At 58.3% G+C, this 20,126-nt stretch overlaps 6 protein-coding genes and 1 non-coding gene across 7 annotated transcripts; 4 read left to right on the top strand and 3 right to left on the bottom strand.

Annotated features, from left to right (window-relative positions):
- Window positions 1-7: 7 nt before the first annotated feature.
- PHSY_005438 (hypothetical protein) lies at window positions 8-7,147 on the bottom strand (the record flags this gene model as incomplete). The annotated part of the gene is made up of 2 exons (XM_012336047.1): window positions 8-334; window positions 1,202-7,147. 2 exons carry the CDS (start codon window positions 7,145-7,147, stop codon window positions 8-10), a joined length of 6,273 nt encoding a protein of 2,090 aa, XP_012191437.1.
- A 68-nt stretch (window positions 7,148-7,215) lies between these two features.
- Window positions 7,216-7,742, top strand: PHSY_005439 (acyl-CoA oxidase; the record flags this gene model as incomplete). The annotated part of the gene is made up of 2 exons (XM_012336048.1): window positions 7,216-7,245; window positions 7,389-7,742. 2 exons carry the CDS (start codon window positions 7,216-7,218, stop codon window positions 7,740-7,742), a joined length of 384 nt encoding a protein of 127 aa, XP_012191438.1.
- Window positions 7,743-8,519: 777 nt separating this feature from the next.
- PHSY_005440 (hypothetical protein) lies at window positions 8,520-10,745 on the bottom strand (the record flags this gene model as incomplete). The annotated part of the gene is made up of 1 exon (XM_012336049.1): window positions 8,520-10,745. One exon carries the CDS (start codon window positions 10,743-10,745, stop codon window positions 8,520-8,522), a length of 2,226 nt encoding a protein of 741 aa, XP_012191439.1.
- Window positions 10,746-11,186: 441 nt separating this feature from the next.
- PHSY_005441 (glycosyltransferase) lies at window positions 11,187-13,776 on the top strand (the record flags this gene model as incomplete). Its single annotated transcript, XM_012336050.1, has 3 exons — window positions 11,187-11,440; window positions 11,703-11,853; window positions 13,342-13,776. 3 exons carry the CDS (start codon window positions 11,187-11,189, stop codon window positions 13,774-13,776), a joined length of 840 nt encoding a protein of 279 aa, XP_012191440.1.
- Window positions 12,687-12,792, top strand: PHSY_007643. The gene has a single exon. It is a non-coding gene; the product is annotated as a tRNA-Tyr (tRNA).
- Window positions 13,777-14,029: 253 nt separating the features above from the next.
- On the top strand, window positions 14,030-18,130 carry PHSY_005442 (hypothetical protein; the record flags this gene model as incomplete). The annotated part of the gene is made up of 1 exon (XM_012336051.1): window positions 14,030-18,130. One exon carries the CDS (start codon window positions 14,030-14,032, stop codon window positions 18,128-18,130), a length of 4,101 nt encoding a protein of 1,366 aa, XP_012191441.1.
- Window positions 18,131-18,308: 178 nt separating this feature from the next.
- On the bottom strand, window positions 18,309-19,079 carry PHSY_005443 (hypothetical protein; the record flags this gene model as incomplete). The annotated part of the gene is made up of 1 exon (XM_012336052.1): window positions 18,309-19,079. The coding sequence occupies one exon, from the start codon at window positions 19,077-19,079 to the stop codon at window positions 18,309-18,311; it is 771 nt and encodes a 256-aa protein (XP_012191442.1).
- Window positions 19,080-20,126: the final 1,047 nt, after the last annotated feature.

Genomic DNA, 20,126 nt, shown 5'->3' on the forward strand with positions numbered 1-20,126 from the left:
TTTGACATCAAAAGGCTTCTGTGTTACAGACGTGCACTTCACGATCCGTTGGCAATTGGGACAAAGCTGCGGCTTGCTCGTCATGCATGACTGTTGCGCTCGTCAAGTCGTATTCTGTTGAATGTCGAGCTTGACACTTATCGACAGTCGACTGTTCGAAATGGTCGCGGTTGCCGCGACAACCTTGGCAAGGTGGTAGGAACTTCAACTTCGAGTTTTCCGCTTGATACCTTCGAGATCGGTCATCGTAGGTCAGAGGAGACTTTGGCGTTTGACCATAACTTTGCAGAAAGGTTTTCGACACCTCGAGTAGGCGATGGTCGTCGACGATGCACTGACAGGTGATGATGCATCAGCCCGGGTGCAAAGGTGCAGTGCGACATTATTCACTCATGAAGAAACATTCGTACAAAACAGATCCTTCTCCTCCTCCGCTTTCTCCAACTCATACCTTCAAGCCGACCCAGTCAACATCACCACTTCAACGCCTGCGATGTCACCTCTCTCACCTGTACCCCATTCCACAACTGCAAACCCCTCCTCACCCTCCAATCCCCCTTCTCCCCGCACCCCGCACCACTCCACCCCATCCAAATCCTCCTCCTCCTCAACGCTCCCAAACAGGCTGTACGACACACTCTGGCGTCTTCAATATCCGCTGCTAGCCTCGTGGGTGTTTATAGCGTTGGAGCCGTGGGAGAAGGTGCTTGTCGCAACGGTGTTGGTAGCGATGGCGGTGGTGGTGTGCGGATTGGCGGTGAGGTGGCCGGAGTGGATGGGCGGAGTGGGGAGGTTTGTTGGAGGCTTTGGAGGGGTGGAGAAATAGGATGCGGAAGTGGCAGGGGCCGACGTTGACGACGAGATCGGGTGGGTGGATCACCTCGGTCAAAGATGGGATGGTCGAGGAAGTTGTTCACGAATCACGTCCTCCAACGCCTCTGCATGAGACGTCGTCAACCTCTTCCCCTCCCCCACACACACCATCTATCACGCACTCACATCATCCCCACTTTCACTTCCAAACTCTCACACACACAACCCACAATACGCTCCCATCTGCTCAAAAAGCCATCTGTTCCATTTAAGAATCCTCTCTCCATCACCCGCGTCTCCTCACCCCTCCAACCACCAGATCCCACCCCACACCTGGGAACGGCACATGCAGCAACCTCCTCATCTCTGTCCACTGCACCTGCCTCACCATCCCTGCTCCCTCGCCTACCGCCTTCGCCTTATCCACCAGCTCCAAAAAGTCCCTCTTCGCCGCCTCCCCCTTCCCCGTCAACTTGCCCAAGCCCGCTGCACCCGTCAAAAACGGCTTCTGCCGCGTCCCCACCAACACGAAATCCGTCCCCACCATCAACGACCTCACCAGAGACCCCAACAAGAACGCCGCCAGCGCCACCAACAGCAACGTCGACAACGCAAACCGCCTGTCCGAGCTCAGCAACGACCCGATCGCGTTCGCGCCGTCCTTGGCCAGCTGCGCGACCGTGTTGCCTGCATTGGCCGCTGCTTCCGCCACCGCTTCTCCGGCCGAAGTCTCGCCGCCGCCGGCTGCGTCCGCTGCTTTGTCACCAGCTGCGGTTCCGGTGGGCTTGTCCTTGTGCTCTCCGGATTTGGCGCCGTGTTTGGCTCGATCGTTGGCGGCGAGCGCTTCGGCGTTCGTCTTTGCCGAGGAGGATGAAGCGACGCTGCTGCCTCGTGCTGTAACCGAAGAGACGGAGGTCAGGGATGAGGCTAGAGCAGAGCCAGTACCGAGACGAGAGAGCGGATAGGTGCCGAACATGTTCATGATCTGGGCCCCCGCCGACGTGGGTGCGGACGGCGTCGCGGAGCGAGACGGGGGTGCCGAGCCTGCTGCAGATGCGTTGGCTGAGCCTGAGGCCGAGTTCGGCGACAAAGAGCTTGCCTGCTTGTTCGCTTTGTCTGCAGTCGTGTCGACCGTCGAATTCAGTCCTGAAGTCGCGGCTTTGCCTGTCCCGCTTGCTCCCGAAGCCGAGCTGCTCCCGTTGCCCATCTTTGTACCCTTAGACTCAATCGAAGCTGCTTCACTACCCGCTCCCGCAATCAGCAGATCCTTGCGAGTCGCAACAGGTCGACGCAAAGCCGCCGGCAGCCGCACATCTTCCTTCGCAGCCACCTCTCCAGCTCCACCCGACTTTCGCCCCGACTTCGGCCTCGGAGGAGCCACCCGTCTCAGCTGCGTCATGGGCTCCACTCCGATCTGTTCCCTTTGCAGCATCGCCGACGTCTGGTTGACATGGACGATGTCGAGCTTCGCGTCACCGCTGCGTACTGTGACCTTGCCTGTCGGCGTGGCGAATGTCGACACGACGCCTGTGGTCGAGTCCTTGGCACCGACAGTGTTCGAGTCTGTGCCGCCGCCTTCGCTCGTGAGCGGCTTGACGACCATTCGCAGGACGGCGCCTTGCTGTAGAAGCGCGGTGTACCAGGTTGGGATGTCGGGCGCCTTTGATCCGGTCAGCGGGTCCTCGACTGGGTCGAGGAACGCAGTGGTCGGCACGGTCACACGGACGAGGTGCTTGCGCGGTCTCGCAGAAGGATCGAGCGTCGCGGCGAGTACAGCGCTAGGCGGCAAGTCGTAGACTTTGAGCTGCACAGGCAGATCTCTGCACGCTTCTGACGCCATCGCGAGCGACAAATTTGCTTCCTTCTCCCCTGCTTTGCTCCTTGAAGCCGACGATCCAACCGGCGTCGCGGATCTCTCGATAACTTGGTCATTCGACTTCTGCGAATTTGCACCCGTCGCGCTGCGAGGAACGAATTCGGAAAACACCTGGACGTCGTACCCTTTGTGATAATGTCTGAGCTCGATCTCGACCTCCATCAAAATCAAGTCTGTGGCGTTGCGCGAGTCTGTGTGAATCGAGCTGGGCCGACGGCGGATAGTCGAAGACGCGCTCACAGCCGACGTCCCACCGATCGACTGCATACTGGTCGCTCGGGTGAGCCCAGACTCCTGCTCGCCGCCCGAATTGACAGGCGGCGCTGCCGATGACACGGTCGGTGTGCCAGGTGCGGCATTCACAGCCTGCGCGAGCTTCTCCGCGACCCCTCTGGTCACAGAGGCGTCAGAGTTCCGGCAAGACCGACCCTGTCCGTTGCCCACGATGTCAGCTGCAGGCAGGAGTCCTGTTGCTGAGGGTGCCACTGACTGCTGCATAGCGCGACGCATGCTCATCGCGACATACGTTCGCGTCACCGGATCGAAGCTGGTTGAAAGGAGCAGATCCTGGCGGTCTGGGCTGTTCATCGACCAGACCAAACCCTGATCCTCGTCCCGACCATCACCAAGCACCTGCAGACACGGCGGTGGAGTCTTGATCGACGGAATTGAGCCTCTCGCTTTGAGGTATTCCTCGACCAACAATACCGATCGCGGTAGATTCGCGTTCCACATCGTGTTGACAGCGACCGGCAAGCTGCCTGCGTAATCGACAGCGATCACGTGCGTGCACCTCGTCGACGGGATCTGGAAGCTAGTCGAACTGTACGGATCAAGCGTCTCCAAGATCCAACCGTCGATGAGCACTTTGCCGAGCGGCAAGTGGGTCGGATTGATGCGATCCATCGCAAAGCTCGAAGTTTGCTGCGGGAACGACGCCGAGGCGTGAAAGTAGACGGCTGGTCCCGACCACGAGGAAGCCGAGCTCGAGATGACACCGTCAGCGCCGGGGCTGGTCGCTCCGAGGGTAGACGGCGGCATGCCTCGTGCGGTGAGGCTGGCCAGGTGGAATGCACGTCCGCGAAAGGGGAAGCTCGCCTTAGTCGTCATGAACGATGTGAAACAGCCATCTCCATAGCTTTCAAGCAAGGTGGTCGAGTCGACCTTGTCGTCCCATTGCTTTCGACTGCGAGGATTTGAGACCACGTCGAGCAAGTCTTCAGCGGACAGTCCCTGGACGACCTTGTCACCGCGCTGAACAAGTACCGTGCTCGATATCGACTCCATGAGCTTGCGTCGGACGTAGAGGCCGTTCCGTTCGGTCACCAGCGCCCATCCGGCAGGACTGCCAGCGGGGTCAGGGGATCGCTCGGCGTGAATGCGTCGTAGCAGGAAGAGGACGTCGAGCGCACACGTCATTGGCTGGCGTGGCGTTTCGTCCGAAAAGGGGACGGCGCTGAGGGGAGGATCCGTCGACAACGGTTTGAGGTTGTCGCGCGGTTGCATCGTCTCATCGCCGGCAGATGAAAGTGCAGGAGAGGATTTTCCAGGCTCCTCGCTGGGCTCCGTTTCGTTGTCCAAAGAAGTTTTCGACTGGGAAGTTGACTGATTCTTGGCTGCTTCGTTGGCTACTGATGGCGTGCCGCCTCCTGAACCGTCTGCGCTCGCGGGAACGACAGAATCATCCGTCACCTTTCGAGACGGATTGATTAGGTCGAGAGGCACACGTTGGGGTTTAGAGCGCTTCTGGCGACTCAATTGCTGCACCTGCTCGTCATCTAGCTGATCCACATCCACTTTGATGCTGGCACCGTTGACGTGTACGGTGCCCTTTTCGCGCGAGTTCCCTCTGCGGATCGTGATGCGCGCCGAGTCATCTTCGAGAGATGCGGCAGCATGTTCGATAGTGAGCCAAAGCCCGCCTCCGCCTTGCGAGAGCTTGTGACGGCGGAGGCATGAGATGGAGATGGGCGGGGGGTCGACGACCAGATCCAGCGAGCTGGCCCACGTCTCTATGTCGCAGCGGATCTCGCATTCGACGTTAGGGGCATCAGTGAGGTCCTCGTTCGCTGGCGCATCGCTTGCATACTCGACACGGAAGGTGGCCTTGTCATGGTCATAGCGAGACACTTTTGTCTTGGCTCCGAGCATGCGCGTAAGGACGGGAGGCCCGCCAAATTTGATGGCGTATTCACCTACACCGGCAACAGCGCCCACCATGGCAGCTGGAGTAGCAGACTTGCTCGTCCAGCCCTTGGGATCGGACTGTTCCAGCATAGTGACATGCACGGTGGTGGGAGACAGCGCCTCGACCGACCAGCCGCGAAGGTCGATTTGGGTGCGAATGGTGCTTGCGTCCACCTGCGGGATGGCAGGGAACTGCGCTCGATCGTCGGTCGAAAAGGAGAAGATGTGGACGGACGATGGCGCCTTGTAGGCGGTCTGGATGATGACAGTGTCGCGTGCGCTGACGGGCCAGCTGGGCTTTGTCTTGGTGTGCCACAGCGAGCTGAGCTCGTTGATGTCTGTGAGGAGCGTAGCATCGTCCAGCGTCTTGTCCCAGTAGGTGCGTGCGCCAGGATTGCCAATGGTGGAAAAAAGGTCCCAGACGCTGACGCCGACAAAGGTGGCTTCGGCGCGGTACACGACGAGCGTAGGATCGATCGAATCAAGCTGTGTCACCGTGACGCCCCTCAAGTCGCTGACCGCCTTCCATTTCGCCTCTGGCTCTTGCAGGAGGCTGGTGAAGTAGATGTAATTGCGGCGGATCTGCGAGTTGATCTGGCTGACAAATCCGAGGTTTGGTGTACCTGTCCGGGAGGCGTTTGCCGCATGGCCCGCATTTGTCGATGCATTGACGGAAGCGGCGCTGCCTGTGGAAGCTGTTGCTACGCTGATGCCCGAGATGCTCGCCGTATCCTCGAGCAAAGGCTGTGCGAGAGAGGCGGGGGTCCGTGTCTCGACTGGAGCGACGTGCAAAGGCTCGTCGTTGAGCCTTAGATCGCTGCTGGCCACCACGCGCTGGATCCTCACCTTGATCCGCATCATCTCCTCGACGTCTTTGAGCTCATCGTGACGTACTGTCAGGGCGATATGCTGAGATCCTGAAGGCCTTTCTGCTATGGCGTGCCACGACGAGGCGGATTTGTGGGATTCGGATGGCTCAAGGTCGGACAGAGACGCCGCCTGTGCTTTCGTCTCAACCCTGACGTCCCATCCCTCTGCGGCTGGGAGACAAAACTCTACCGCGGCTCCTAGCTTCCGGCGCGAGCGGAGAAGGTGAAGTGTATCCAGATCTTTCTCTGCACGGTCTTCAGCCTCGCGGGCGAGTGCGTCTTCCACCACCACGGCATATTCGGCAGCGAGGGTATCGCGAGTCGGATCAAAGTTGCTGGAGAGCAATTCGATGCAGTTGCCATAGTTTTTCAGCAGGGGGATCTTGTCGCTGATTTCGCGAACATGGTTGAGGAGACCTTTGATGAGCTCGGGCAGATGCATGCCGAGACCGCCAGCAGGCATTCCCATCCACGCTCCTCGAAGATCCCATGACCAGAAGACGGTGAGCTTGATGCGCGGTGACGATCGAAGCGGGGACGAAGTGGCCGCCGACTTTGTGGATGGGTTGTCCGGTGGAATCACCTGCGCACACCAGGCCATGAGGTGGACATGGGACCGCACACAAGGTGGTGCAGGACGGAGGTAAGAAGGTGCATCCGGAGACCGTGGCAGCGAGGTGGCAATGTCGATGAGTGTAGATTCGTCTGCCAAAGTTCTGTTGATGACGATAGCGTCTCGGGGACTTGCAGGCCAGCCCAGCCTGTATTGGACCTTGTTGATACGGGTGATGGGATCGAGCTGCTCGACGAGCTCTGCGGACTGTACGAGCCGGTCCCACGAAGCTCGAGTTTCCGAGGTCTGTAGAACGGAGCGGAAAGCTGTGAGGTCGGCCGTGCCTTCATAAGCGACTTCTGAGACGGCCCGATATACGTCAGGACCCTTGGAGCTCTTGCGATGTACAGCGACATGATCAGGTCGAAAGCGTCCAAGGCGAAAGGGCTCCGAGCTGGAAGCTGGCGGTGCCGCCTGGGATTGGTCTGCTAGCTTGGGAGGAGAGGCAGTGGAATAATATCGAGTGGAGACGTCCTCGATGGATTCGACATGCCGCAAGGACGATGCTTCACGCGCCTTGCCCCTCGATGTGCTGCCTTTCGGCGTTAGCGAGGCTGAGGTATTCTGTGATGTAGACGGTGTCGCAGCAGTTGGAAACGACGAAGGTGATGCGAGGTTTGGTGTTGCCGGGCTACTTCCGACGAGACTGACAGGCTTCCATGCCTTGGAAGAGGATTCGGCCACAAGCTTGCGGAAGTTGTCGAGCGCCTCGTCAAGAGCAGAGAGCCACTGCGCTTTGGATTTTTGCAGTGATGAAGCGTCGTCCATCTTGACCGTCGAGGGATACATACGAGCTCAGCGGACACACTGATATATCCACGCTGCACTCGAGACACGCCGAGAGGTCGGGTCCGCCGATGGGAGGTGCAGCGGTCGCGGCGGTCACGGTAGGGTGAGAGCTATCGAGCTCTATTCGCTGCTCTTCATGGTCGATGTGCTGTCAAGCGTCGGCGACTGGGTGAAGAGACTCTGGTGGTTGTCGGACGATCCGAGGTCGTCAGACAGAGATCGGCAAAGGAACGCACTCTAGCGTCGACGAGAGTCTGAGGATGTGATTGACGTCGAAGATGTTGGAGAAAGCCTGTCCGCGGTGTCTCGTGCACGGCTCAGCATCAGGACCAAGTCTCGAAATGCACGTCACCTCGACGGTCACACGGGAAAAACACCTGTTTTGGAATACAACGGGACGCGGCTTTGCCGACAAGTGTTGGTTGCAGGTGTCCTCGGCAGCTCCGCGTTTCTCAATCAGCGCTTCCGCATCCGAGATGCCAAGATGCCTCTGAGCAATGTGAATGTCCATGAAGCTTTCATCACCTTCCTGCACCGAGAGCAATCGTACAAAGCATCGGCCACAAAAGGTGACTGGCTCCGCTGTGCAGGGTGAACTCGCAACGTCAAGCCCAATGCGGTCAAGAGAAAAACTGAATACACTCGTCATGTGCCCAACCTCCACCTACAAAGCTGGATCCGCCCAGAGCGCCTGGCTTCGCAAATCTAACATTTTCAAACGAATTCATCTGTCCAACACCTTGATGTATCCACATGACTGCATGGTCTGGCGGATCACTCTCGAGCGAACAGGTAAGCGGTGATATACCTTGTCATCTTGAATGTTCGTTGCTAATGTTGGAATGTAGCTATTTACATGCCTGAGGGCAGTGCCTCGAGCGGAAAAGATTAGGAGGAAGTCGTGTTTTACATGGATGCCGGCGCGGCAATGCTAATTGTAAGCTGAAGAAACAGGGTTGGCCGAAGTGCAGACGCCCAGGTACAAGCGTATGAGACGAAGGCGCTGATCGAGGGGTGTCAGCCACTCCTGGAAACGATGCAGTGGATCTATGCATCGACGAAGGAAGTCACGGCGAGGGCGAACGGCGTTGAGCCTTTCTTCGACCGACTGCAGCCGCAAGCAAAGGGGACCTTTTGGAAGAAGTTGAAAGTGTGTGAGTGGGATTTCCATCCAAAGCGCTCAGGGGTCTGCATGCAGGTTCTGAGTCAGGTCAAAGGGAGACAGATCGACGAGACGGGTCGATGCGCCTCGTGTGGGTATGTAAGATGGATATGCGAGCACGAGGAAGCCGGTCGGTCATTAAGAGGGAAAGCAAAGGACGACAGAGGGACAGAGGGACAGGGAAGGAATGCGAAATGGCCGACCAACTGGCTAGTTGACCCGCTTGATCGGATGCAACAGCATGGGCGCACGGCAAACATTCTCCTTTTCCTTCCATCCCACGTACACTTCTCTGCTGTGCTGACCGTCATAGTAGAACGAACTGTCGCGCATCACCTTTTCGTTGATCTTCTTGTAGAAATCGGGTCGATTGATGCGGTTGTGCAGCACCTCGGGCTCCCACATGTGGCGGAAGTAGACCGGATGCGGCACAAAGACACCCTTGAATGGCAGCGGCAGGTTGTGGGTGAAGCCGGCCTCTGGATAGAACGAGTGGTCGTGCGACATGGGCAGTTGCGAATGGAGCACCAGCGTCGTCGGCCAGGCTTCGCAATGCAACGACTTTTTGGCTTCGGCGTTGACCACATTCATGGCTTCGAGCAGAGCGCGGCTCATGCGCATGTTGGTGCCAATCGAGGCTCGTCGATCGGTGTTCTTCCCTGGCGGGTAATTCTGCACGTCATACTCCCAGAACCATCCCGAGCCGCGTGGGTCAAAGATGGGGCCGAGTGTGATGAGATCCGCCTCCTCTCCGCGTCCGATGGCGATGCTGCTGTTGTCGCGCCAGTTGTCCTCCGAGACGGTGACGTTGCGCACGAGCCAGGTGTCGTACTTGTCCATGCCAGAGTGAAGCGCTTCGTTGCGCGAGTACTCTTCGATGCCCTCGAAAAAGTCAAGGTAGTTGCCGATGTATCGTACGTCCATCTCCCAGTTGTACATGAAGTCGTACTCCTGGTGGTCCAGGTAGAACTTTTGCAATGCCATGAGGCACGATCGGTATGAGGTCTGCGCAAACATGTTGTTGAGGAACGTTCCGGGCAGCCCTGGGTAGAGAGCGCGCATCTCATCCTCAGTCCAAAGCTCGACGAGACCCCAGAACTCGCGCGGTACGCTGGACCGAAGCACGTTGAGACGGTCCCATTCTGAGGTGAAGACGGCGAGGTTGTCCGAATGGACCTCGATGAGGATGCGAATGTCGTAGGGCGTGTTGGGATTGTTGAGCGAGAGTTCGCTGATGAGGGCCCGCAGGTTGAGGATGTCGTCCTCGCGCCAGACATATCCTTCGTAGGCTCGCATCACCACCGCAGTTCGCTTGGTCTCTGGTGTGGTGAAGACACGCGGACGGCTGCCACTGGTGTGGGGCTCTTCGGTGGTGGGCAGATTGTGAGGGTCAAAGTGGTCGACACCGCCGGCCATGCCGCGGTCGTGTAGACGCTTCTGATAGCAAGCGTCCATGAGGGCGCGCCAGTCTGGGAAGCTCGAGGGACCGAGTTCTTCGCTCATGACGTTGGCACGCCAAAGACGGTCGCGGAGACGACCTTCCCACTCTTTTTCGCTGATCTTGTCTGGCTTTCTCGGGCCGTAGAGAGGGTCAATCTTTTCGCGCTGGGACGAGGCGTCGATCTTGGTGGAGGACGAGTTGGTGGTGGTGGTGGTGCCGTTGAGGAGGGTGGAGGTTTTGGGCTTAGCTTTGATGGGCTTGACGTTGTCAGGATCGTCGTCGTAGTCCTCGACCTTGGCGAGGAAGGGCTCGAGCTCGGAGATGTCCTTGCGGTAGGTGATGTTAAGCGCTTCGTCCGAATACATCTGGTATCTGGAGCGGTAGGTCATGCACTTGCCAAAGTCCATGCCGGCGGCTTCGTAGCTGCCGACGAGAGGGATGGGATGGGCGGAGGGCGTCTCGTAGAGCTCTGCGGGTGCTCGTGGGATGGGGACGCCCTTGGGACCGAGACAGGCGCCGAATTTTGGTGGAGTGATGGGCCGCGAGGGCGGGTGGAAGGGACTGGAGGCGCTGGGACCAGCCTTGTGCGCGGCGGGTACGACAGGATACGGATCGACGCGGTAGTAGGTCATCTCGCGCCACTCTGTGGACATGGCACCAAAGAGGCCAAAGGCGGCGAGCGTGCCGAAGAGGGCGACAAAGATGAGCGTCTTCCACTTGCGCAGGAGGAGGGAGAGCACCCTTTGCACGGAAGGCGGGAGGCGGATGATGTAGAAGCCGCCAAATTTGCCGAGGTTGAGGACAAAGGTGCCGGGGATGCCGCCGGGAGAGGGAACGCTGCCGCCATGTGGTGGAGAGCCGGGACGGCTAGGAGTGCGCGAGCCTGTGGGAGAATGAGGAAGGTGGTGGAAGCCGTAGGGCGGTGGCGGGTTGCCGCCGGAGGAAGACGAGGATGGCGACATGGATGGAGAGAGAAAGCCGGGCTTTTCTGACATGGTCGTGACCGAGCCACGGTAGAAGGCGACGCCGAGGCCTGGACGAGACGAGCTGCCTCAAGTTTCACAGAGCAAGAGAGTACCGCACGGGGTTGACGACTTGGAGGTGCTATATCGTTGGAACTAAGGTTGTCTCGAACTCCCCCCCCCTGGACAGTGAAGCTCGATAGTTCGAGGCACGACCGTTGTAGGAAGTGTCGGGTGTGCGTGCAAATCGTAGATCGATCCGAAGAGCCAGAGCCAATCAGCGGCGAGACAAGGCAGCTTGGGCTCACGTTGCGAAAAGCGGTCGGGAGTCGTGTGATGCGTGGAAGCGACCGGGATCGAGGAAAAGGGACAAAGGAGTGGCGAGGTGGTGGTGTTGTGCAAAGAAGAGCCGGAAACGAGCAGCGTGTCTGCAAATGAACAAGTCGAGTAGGAGGTAGCGAGGGTGTTGTGACGATGATGATGATGATGAGCAGCGACGCAGCGGTGTCACTGTCGATGGCACATCCGCACGCCCCAGCCAAGTCGAAAATGTGGACGACGACAACACCCAATCGACGCGAAGATGTGCGGTGCAGCTCCCCGAGGCAAATACACAGCACAGCAGAGCCAAGTCAGCGTCGACTCTGTGCGAAATTAATTCCAAAAATCAAGAGAAAAGAGGACTCAGCAGCCAGCCGATCTTGGATGCTGGTGCGTCGGTCAAGTCTGTGAGTGTGTGATGCGTGTTGCTGCGTGTGCAGGTGCGTGTGCGCGTGCCAGAAGCCAGACCAGAAGCCAGACGATTGGTGCGCAATCCCGGTCCAAGCAGATTCGAAACTGGCCGACACTGGCGAGCAGCCTCGTATGCAATCCGCTGTCTGTCTTCCTGTTTGCAGCCTCGCTCGCTACCTCCTCTTGGTCGAGCCAGAATCTGCTGCCGCCATCTTCTATACAGTACTGTAACATGATGCGAGATTTGTCTTCTCGAAGCATCTGTCTGGCGCTCACAAGCTGGGCGTGCACAGCCTTGGCGCGTCGCCTGTCAACCGGCGCCAAATCCTTGTCGGAGCGCGACTCTGTGTTCGATGTGACCCGCGCATCTGGGCGGATTCGATTCTGGATCTGCCTTCCAACGCGAGCGGTAGGACACTCCGCGCCGCACCGGGTAGCCTCGACCCTGATCGCTGCTGCTTGAGTACCATGCTCCGAATCCGTTTTCTATGGATCGCCCCCTTTTGGTTCGGCATTTTTTTCGTGGAATTCCGCGACAGATGCTTCTACCCTCGCAAGCGACATGAATGCAAGGCTGTGTACATGAAATGCGATTGCAGCCAACCCTCTCTTCACCCATTTCCGGGTCACCGTCTGTGCTCTCAAGAAGGGGCACGTACTGCACAGTAGATGCTGTCGAGTCAGGTCCGAACCACAGGTAGGCGGTATCGTGTCCGCCGGCGTCGTAGATCCAGCGGAACGCGACCCGGTCCGCACGTCAGACAGATCGCCAAGCCCTCCGTAGCGTGGCGGCGTGCAGGAATCCAGACTCGGTGTAGTCTGCAGGCTGGTTCGGACACGCTCTGCGATTCCAACGCCAGCAGCGTCCTGTGTCCTGTACAGTGTACGGTCTAGGAGCAGCGTCACTCCTCCAGAGGCGCTTTCCCTGAGCCAGATCATCAGACGTGGAACCACTGGTAACTCGGTCGTTATTCAGGGTCCGTCCACGATCACCTCGGACAACTACAGTATCGCGTCGGGACTCCGCTGCTGTGTCCGGCTGTGTGGTTGTTGATACCCTTTCGTTCGTAGGTCATGTCCAAATCCATCTGCGCACTGCGCTTGTGGCGTCAACGAACAGTTCTTGCACAGAACCCAACAACCAAACAGTGGACCAGCTAAGACCATTCAGCTACGTGAGCAGTTCCACGCCGTCAACGTAGTGGATTATGTATGCAGCTGGCTTGCCTTCGCACACCCTTGCCGGACATAGCTCAGTTGGAAGTAGCGATGGTTTGTAATTGGAAACCCTAATCCGGTATTAACGGAAAAGCACCATAGGTCGCCGGTTCGATTCCGGCTGTCCGGACGCTTACTTTTTGATTTTTGATTGTGTTCTTGGGTGGCAGGAATCCTGACTTACGTGAGCTTACACAGCAATGTGCTTAGAAGTCACGCAGTCACTACAATACTAGAAACCAGCAGCATGGCTCTGCTCCGCCGCGGTGTTCAGATCTGTGGGAAGCGGGCGCAGCTTCTCGTGATGAATTTAGAGGAGAGCTCTAAATTCACCGCAACCGCCTCTTTCTAACTTTGCTGCACGCTCGCTGCTTCTCGACGCGTTCTTCTTGTGGCTGGCACACGCCGCTCGCTCGCTTAGCGCCTTGTGACCGTGTCAATGGCCTGGAGAAGACGCGGACCGAGAGGCGAGCCGTGTTACTTTTCTGGCCCGAAATCGAACGCGAGAGCGATTGGGCTGGTAACGTATTGTGAGTTACGATCGCCTCTGTGCATGCACGACTTGCATGGCTTCCTCGGGCCACCTCGCTACACCATTTGGCTTTTGCGAGTGTCCTTTACGAGCGTGAAACCGAAACCGTGAGCGCTGCAGCGCACGAGAGACCAACACTCCCGATAGCTCATCTCCACTCCCGAGTCGACTTTGATCCCGAAAAGGAAGACTGCGGAGCGAATCGACCGCTTCTCCTTGACCATTCCGGACCTGCCACGACAAGCGCGCTCCTCGCCTTCCCCTCACATCCTTCTTCAGTCAACGACGCTGTCAGACACACCATCCTCGCATCGCTATACCGGCAAGGCCGCCGCAGACAGAAAGGCGCATCGCACGGTGAACACGCTGCGCCTTTCGATCGCTCCCGTCTTAGAGCCGGAAGGGTCCCGACTCGCTTCACTCGTGCCACCCGTCCAAGCTCCTGCTGCAGACGAGGAGAACAGGCACGCTCAACACGTCGGCATCGATCCGAGCGCTCACACGGACTCGCCGTCAGACCACCTCGCGGGCGCATCGCGACAACTCTTGTCGTTCCCTGGACGGCCTGGAAGGATGCGCTGAAGCCGAGCGGCTGCTTCATCTCTTCCGTGCCTCTAATCTCACTCGGCAACGTCATCGTCGACCTCAACATCGTCTCAACCTGACCACACCCTCACCGAGGTGGTCTGCAGCCCATCGCGGGAGCGATCTTGCCAAGCTGCAGCTTGCCATCACTGGATTGTAGATATCACCGCACCCGCCCAGCATCCCTAGCGCTCGGCGACTACAGGACCGGATTGACGTAGACTACGGCCCAACCGTTCGCCCAGACGCCATGGCAGAGCCAGTGATCTTTGGTGGGTCTCCCCTGGACCAATATCTCCACGATGCCAATCAGTCAGAGCATGCATCCGAGTCCGATGACCACAATCGAGACAGTACAACGCCAGAGCCTTTCACCCCACGCCTTCAAGAGCACAATCCTTCCGCTCCACCCTATCGATCAACAACAACACCTGGCGCGAAGCTCGAGTCGTCAGCTTCGACACCCACTGCAGTTCCTCTCGCCGAACCCGTGTCGTCACAACGTGCACCGCAACTCATACCGGCCGGAGGCACTGCCGGCCCAGCGCAAAGCTCAGGACCGTCCACCTCCGCCACAGAACAGCCACACAGGTCGCCTCCAGGCCTGCAGCAAGCTCCACCAGCCGAGCTTGCATTACGTTTCGCAAGCACCGTTCTCGCTCTCATCCTACAACTGTTGAGGCCAACGATCACTATGCTTGCCCATCAGGTCTCTGGACCGCCACCAACAAGCTTGTTGGCCGATGCAAGTGAGCCAAACCGGTCCGATCCAGGGCAGAGCAGTGCCGTCACTTCAGCCGATAACACTCAAACCAACTTCATCGAGAAGTTCAAGTACGCCATCTGTTCCTCTTTTCTGCTCACACCCACCCTCTCGATCTCCTTCTACGAGTCAAGCCCGCCATTTCAGACCCAGCTCAACGATCGAGCGCCACCCGCCAAAAGCGATCGCGTATCAGACCGTGTACATGGGCGTCGTCGCCTCACGAGGCCCATTTCTAAGCGGTGCTACATCGAGCCAGCAGACGCACCGGCAACAGATGGTCCTGACAACAAAGACGCTACTCTCGAGCGCCTTCCTCGACTCGACTCGGCAGGGCGGCTGGCGCGCAACGTCGCCACGCTGTCCATCCTCTTTCTTCTGCCACCCATCAGCGCATCGTGGCGTCTATGGTTCTCCTTCCTGTTCTTGATTGCTTGCCTAGCCTCGGGCTTCGTGATTCTCCTCGGACACAGCTCTATGGACGACGAGATCGTGTTTACACTCTCGCATCCAAGTCACATCGACCCCGCCCGGTTGCCATCCTCGCTGCGAAACCTCTCTACGACGCAGGTCTTCGGCAGAACAGAAAGATCGTTTCTGCAGGGCGCTGTATTGAAAGACATTGCTGGTCTCATCAAATCCGCGCAATGGTTTGACATCGCCATCAACAAGGCCATCAGTGCCATTCAAGAGGTCGAGATCGTCTCGCGCGGCTACAAACTCACGCATCCGCTCCCTCCCATCTCTAGGATCGAGGCAGCTTCCAGCTGGTCCAATACTGCTTCTCCCGCTCGCCAGCGTCGATCGCTTGCTGCCTCGCCCGCCCCCTCGAACGGCAAGCTGGGCCGTTCCCTCTCAAATGGAGGCCACGTCGCCCCTATTGTTCGTCGCCACACACAACGCCCTTTGTCACTCAATTTGTCCAATGGCCGTATGTCGCCCTTGGGTCCTTCTGGCCGTGCCTCCCCGGCTGTTGCCTTGGAGATGGGCGATCTCGATCTCACCCACAAGGCAATGACGGAGCAGAGCACATCGACCCTTGCAACGGCTAGATCAGCGCCGCAGAGACTCGTCGAATTGCGCAAGACGATCATTGCAGCCTTGGACAGTGTCGGTGCCACTTTTGCTTCTACAGATGAGCCTCCGCGCGAGATGGTCGATGCCGAAGAGCTCGCCCTGCTGCACGACCTCTACGCTCTGGATGATGCGCCACGCGAAGACGTCCAGGGCGTCGGAGGCGACGCATCGCTCGCGTGGAGCCACGGAGATGTTTCGGGCGTTTCCGAAAGCTCGCATGACGTCGAGCAGGATCGGAAAGCTTGGTTCGCGACCACACCGCGCAATTTCGGCAGCAGCGCCCGGTCGGCCGGTGCAGATGGCCACGGCAACACGCCCGGTCGCCCCGATTTCAGCCCGCAAGTGGGCGCGGTCAATCACAAGAGGCTCTCGCTCGTCTCTGACGCAGGCTCGATTCTGGACCGGCATCCGCACACCCATTCACGTCGCAGCAGCCTGGTCTCGGAATCTGGCAATGGGGGCCACCATCGGTCGCCGAGACTCAGGTACGTGTCCGACAAGGTGGCTGGAGCGTCCGGACCTAACGAGTCGGCCACAGCAAAGCGTCTCAGTTATGTGTCCAACTCGAACTCATCAGCGGCATCGCCCGTGATGCGCAACGCATCGGCACTCTCCTCGACCTTCAGCCCGCCTCACTCTTCTGCCCAAACGTATTCGGCTGCCACCAGCCCGCAATCGAGAGCGACCAAGCGCAGCTCGATTGTGGGACCCAACTCCATATTTTCGCAGGTCGATACATCCACGTCTTTTCTCCATCGCACGGAATCAGCGGACTTATTGTCTCTGCTGAGCATCAAGGCCAAGTTTGAGTGGATGCACGGGGCTCGACGACGTTGGCTCTGCTATCTTCTGGCGCTCAATCTCAAGATGGACGCACAGGTAGATTTGCCGAACGGCAGCAGCTTACCTTGCGACGAGTACTGGACGCTGGCTCGATCGAGTATTGCATCGGCAAGGTTAGCATTGCAGGCTCACCGCAAGACGGTCGCAGACACAATCACCAATGAGATGGGGCCGGACTTGGTCTCGACTTCCAAAACTCAGATCGCTGGTGCAGGACGGGCCGACGAGAGTGCCCGAGGTATATCTCGGGATGGACTTTTGACGGCGCCAAATGGCGATACCAGTACGCAGTCTATCATCGGACATCCGGGCATCGAGGACCGACTGCACGCCATGATGCTTTCCCTTCGATCGTTGCAGTCCAAGATTCGAGTGTGCGCCGAGGAGATCCGAGTCACACCACCTCCGGGCTTGCATGGCAACGTAGACGGAGACTTGGCGCGAGCCGAGGATGCCCACGACGACGCGGACGCTACCGTGCAGCTCGAGACCATGCTCGAATCGATGCGTGAGGACTTCCTAGGGCTATCTGCTGAATGGGAGGCGACAACTCAGCTCGTCCGAAAGGAGAAACGCAGGTCACCGAGTCCACAGCCGAGCACGGAGAACGAAGTGGATGTGTCGAGGTCGAACGCTGCACGCGAACTGGAGTCACCACTGGAGGCGGACGAGGACGCGGCAGATCCTTCGCTCGGCAGCGATCACGGAGGACAGGCATTAAGCGATGATCTCCTACCGAGGTCGGCAAGCCGGTCTGGACACGGTGAACTTATCGACGCGAGCGACGACGAAGACGACAGCGACCTCGCAGCGCTGCTGTTGAGTTCCACTTCGCCGAACTCGCTGCCGCCGCCAGGATTGGAGCAGGTGTTTGAGAGCATCGCAGGTATGGCTGGGCTCTCGGGGCTTGCAGCGGGTGGGGCGAAGTTGAGTCGCGCACAGCGTATCGAGCTGCAGAGGGAGCAGCGGGAGCAAGGAAAGCAAGCCAATGGAAAGGCGTCGCATCGTCACACGAGGGATCCGACGGGCATGATGTCGGAGCTCAACGATGTGATCACGTCGCGCAAAGCTGTACGCGATCAACGACATGACTCTGCGTTTGCCTTTGCTGCGGGGACAGCGGAGGCCACGACGATGCAGCGGGGATTCTCTGCGCCATCGTTGGATGCTGTACCTGCTCTGGCGCTGGGTTCGCCGCTCGATTTGGGCACGGCAGGCGACACAGGCACGTTCGGTGGCTCACACAGCTTCAGTCACGCACAACCGGCTCTGGCCCGTCGGTCTCTCTCATCGCTCGATCTGGCTCGCGCTCGGGCATTGCAGGCGTTGGAAGCACGACCTGCATCGTCAGCATCGAGCAACTCTTTTGACAGCGGTGATGAGAGCATATCTCGACATTCCGAGGAGTTCTCGTTTGAGCGGACGGCGCTCGAGTCGGTGCCCGAGAACGGGACGGGTGCGGCGACGGGGGTTTGGGAGTCGGGTTCGAGAAAGTCGACGCCCAAGGCGAGTGCCGCTGCGCTGGGGTTGGATGCGACGCCGGTGCCGGACAGCCCGTTTGACTTGGGTGCGCAGGTGGCGGCGTATGCGAGGAGGAAGAGGGCTGCCAAGCGCGCGGCGCTGCAGGCATCCGGGTCTGAATCGAGCGTTGGTGAGCAGCTCGGGTGAAGGGGTGGTGGTTGGTATGGAGCATCTCATCTATTTTACAGTCACCTTATAATCTTTGGAACACGGGGTTTTACTTGCTCATGCAGCGTCAAATAGGTGCGTGGCCGGGTCTCTATCCTGAATGTGCGTGTGAGGTATTGAACTGGGATTGATAGTGTACAAGATGGTGTGGGGGGGATTAGGTGGATGGTTGGATTTGAATGTCTTCGATGCGGATGCGTGTGTAGGGTTGTTTGTGCTGGACTGTTTTCTTGTAGCCCTTTCTGCGTTTCTTTTTGAGGATCTTTTCTAGTGCGCCCTTTGTGTTTTCGGTTACGACGGCGGTAATCTTGACGGTGGATGGGGGAAGAGATGCACCGATGTGAGCGAGTCCGTTGGGGATGAGCCGGGAAGACCAGGTGTTGGAGAGCGGGATGAGTGGGGATGAGGATAGACGGGTGAAGAGTCGTCGTGGTTGTGGGAGGATGGAGGGGGAGGGTCCGGTAGTGACGGTGGTTGGAGAGGAGGGGGGCAGATCGACGGAGGTGGAGATGCGACGGGTGTTGAGCGTGTCCTGTGCACGAAGTGTGTAGTCGCGAGAACCGATTTCGTGAACTTTGTCGAGGAGGAGGACGTCGCCGACTTGGACGTCCTTGAGCCGAGGGACGGTGACGAGGTCGCCTTTGGAGACGAGGTAGGTTCGACCGGTGATGGAGGCGATTGCGTAGTGAGAGGGTTGCGATTTGAGGAGGGACAGGGCTTGCGAGTTGGAGTCGATGGGGATGGGGCTGGGAGGAAGCGTCGATGTGGACGGTTCGGAGGATGTCGTCGCGGTTGAACCAGAGGGGATGGACGATGAGATGCTCCGGCTGTGGGTGATGAAGGAGACGACGGGAGCGGTGACCTGCTTGGCCTTACCTTTGAAGGTAGAGCTTGCGGCTGAGGACAGGGACGTCCTAAGCGAGATCATCGTTTATGCAACGGCGACGGCGACGGCGACGACAAAAGATATGATGATGTTGTGGAGAGGCGAATGGTGTTGAACCCAAATGACAAAAAAGTGACATTCGCTCGAGACTGACCGCGGCCTCGAAAATGACTTCTTCCACTCGCACGGTACAACGAGCGCCAGATATCAGATCCTGAGAATTTGCGGTGATGCTGTCTCGAAGCCTCAACGTGGACATATCCTCCTTCCTGCAGAGTGATCGGCCTCGCTCACAGCGACCTTGTTCTCACGGCATTACGTCCACGTCTGACACATAGCTCCAACGCAGCAGGGTGGTCGACCACTCGTCGGTTGCTCATCGTCTTGAAGAACTGGAAGTATATAGACAATCTGACATGCTGATCTACCTGACACAGTGTCGAGAGTGTGCCGCTTATTGCAGCCGTGCTGTATATCGGTTGAGCACGGAACGATCGGACAAGAAGAAAGCGGCCCAAGCACTTGAACTGACTGACCGTGGCCCTCTGCCTCTCTGGTCAGTATGAAAACACAGGTCGGATCCGTTTCAGAGTCGCTTCCTGCAAGCACAATTTTGAAAGGCAAGGTTGTATTCAACTTGATGAAGAGGCAACCCATTTTAATATGTCGCGATTCCTTTGCTGGTCCAAATTTGTATTCGAATCGATTTTTCTTCTCTGCGAAAGCCGCGTTGGATTTCGAGTTGAACGATCCAACCAATCCGCTCGAGGCTCTGCGACGCTACTGCTCCAGTGCCGTTGTCCGAAATCGGAAATTTGGAAAAACAGCTGGCTGGCCAGTCAGATCCAAAAAAGAAGATCCTTTTCTCCAGCCTGAATATGTGACGAATGCAACGGCGGGGCGTGCTCTCGCTCTCTCCGACTCTCTTTGCCCGTCTGTGCTGCCACCCGGCTGGGCTTGGCCGCCAGAGGGCGCTGCGATCTCTCTCGCTCGCTCGTCTCACCGCTGGCTCGCCCGCGCCCAGACTCGTCGATTCTTCTCGCCCTCTCAGTGTGAGCGTGTGTGTGTGCGTCCACTGCCTGCCTATTG

The sequence above is a fragment of the Pseudozyma hubeiensis genome (genome assembly GCF_000403515.1).
Source record: "Pseudozyma hubeiensis SY62 DNA, scaffold: PHS51, whole genome shotgun sequence".
NCBI lineage: Eukaryota > Fungi > Basidiomycota > Ustilaginomycetes > Ustilaginales > Ustilaginaceae > Pseudozyma > Pseudozyma hubeiensis.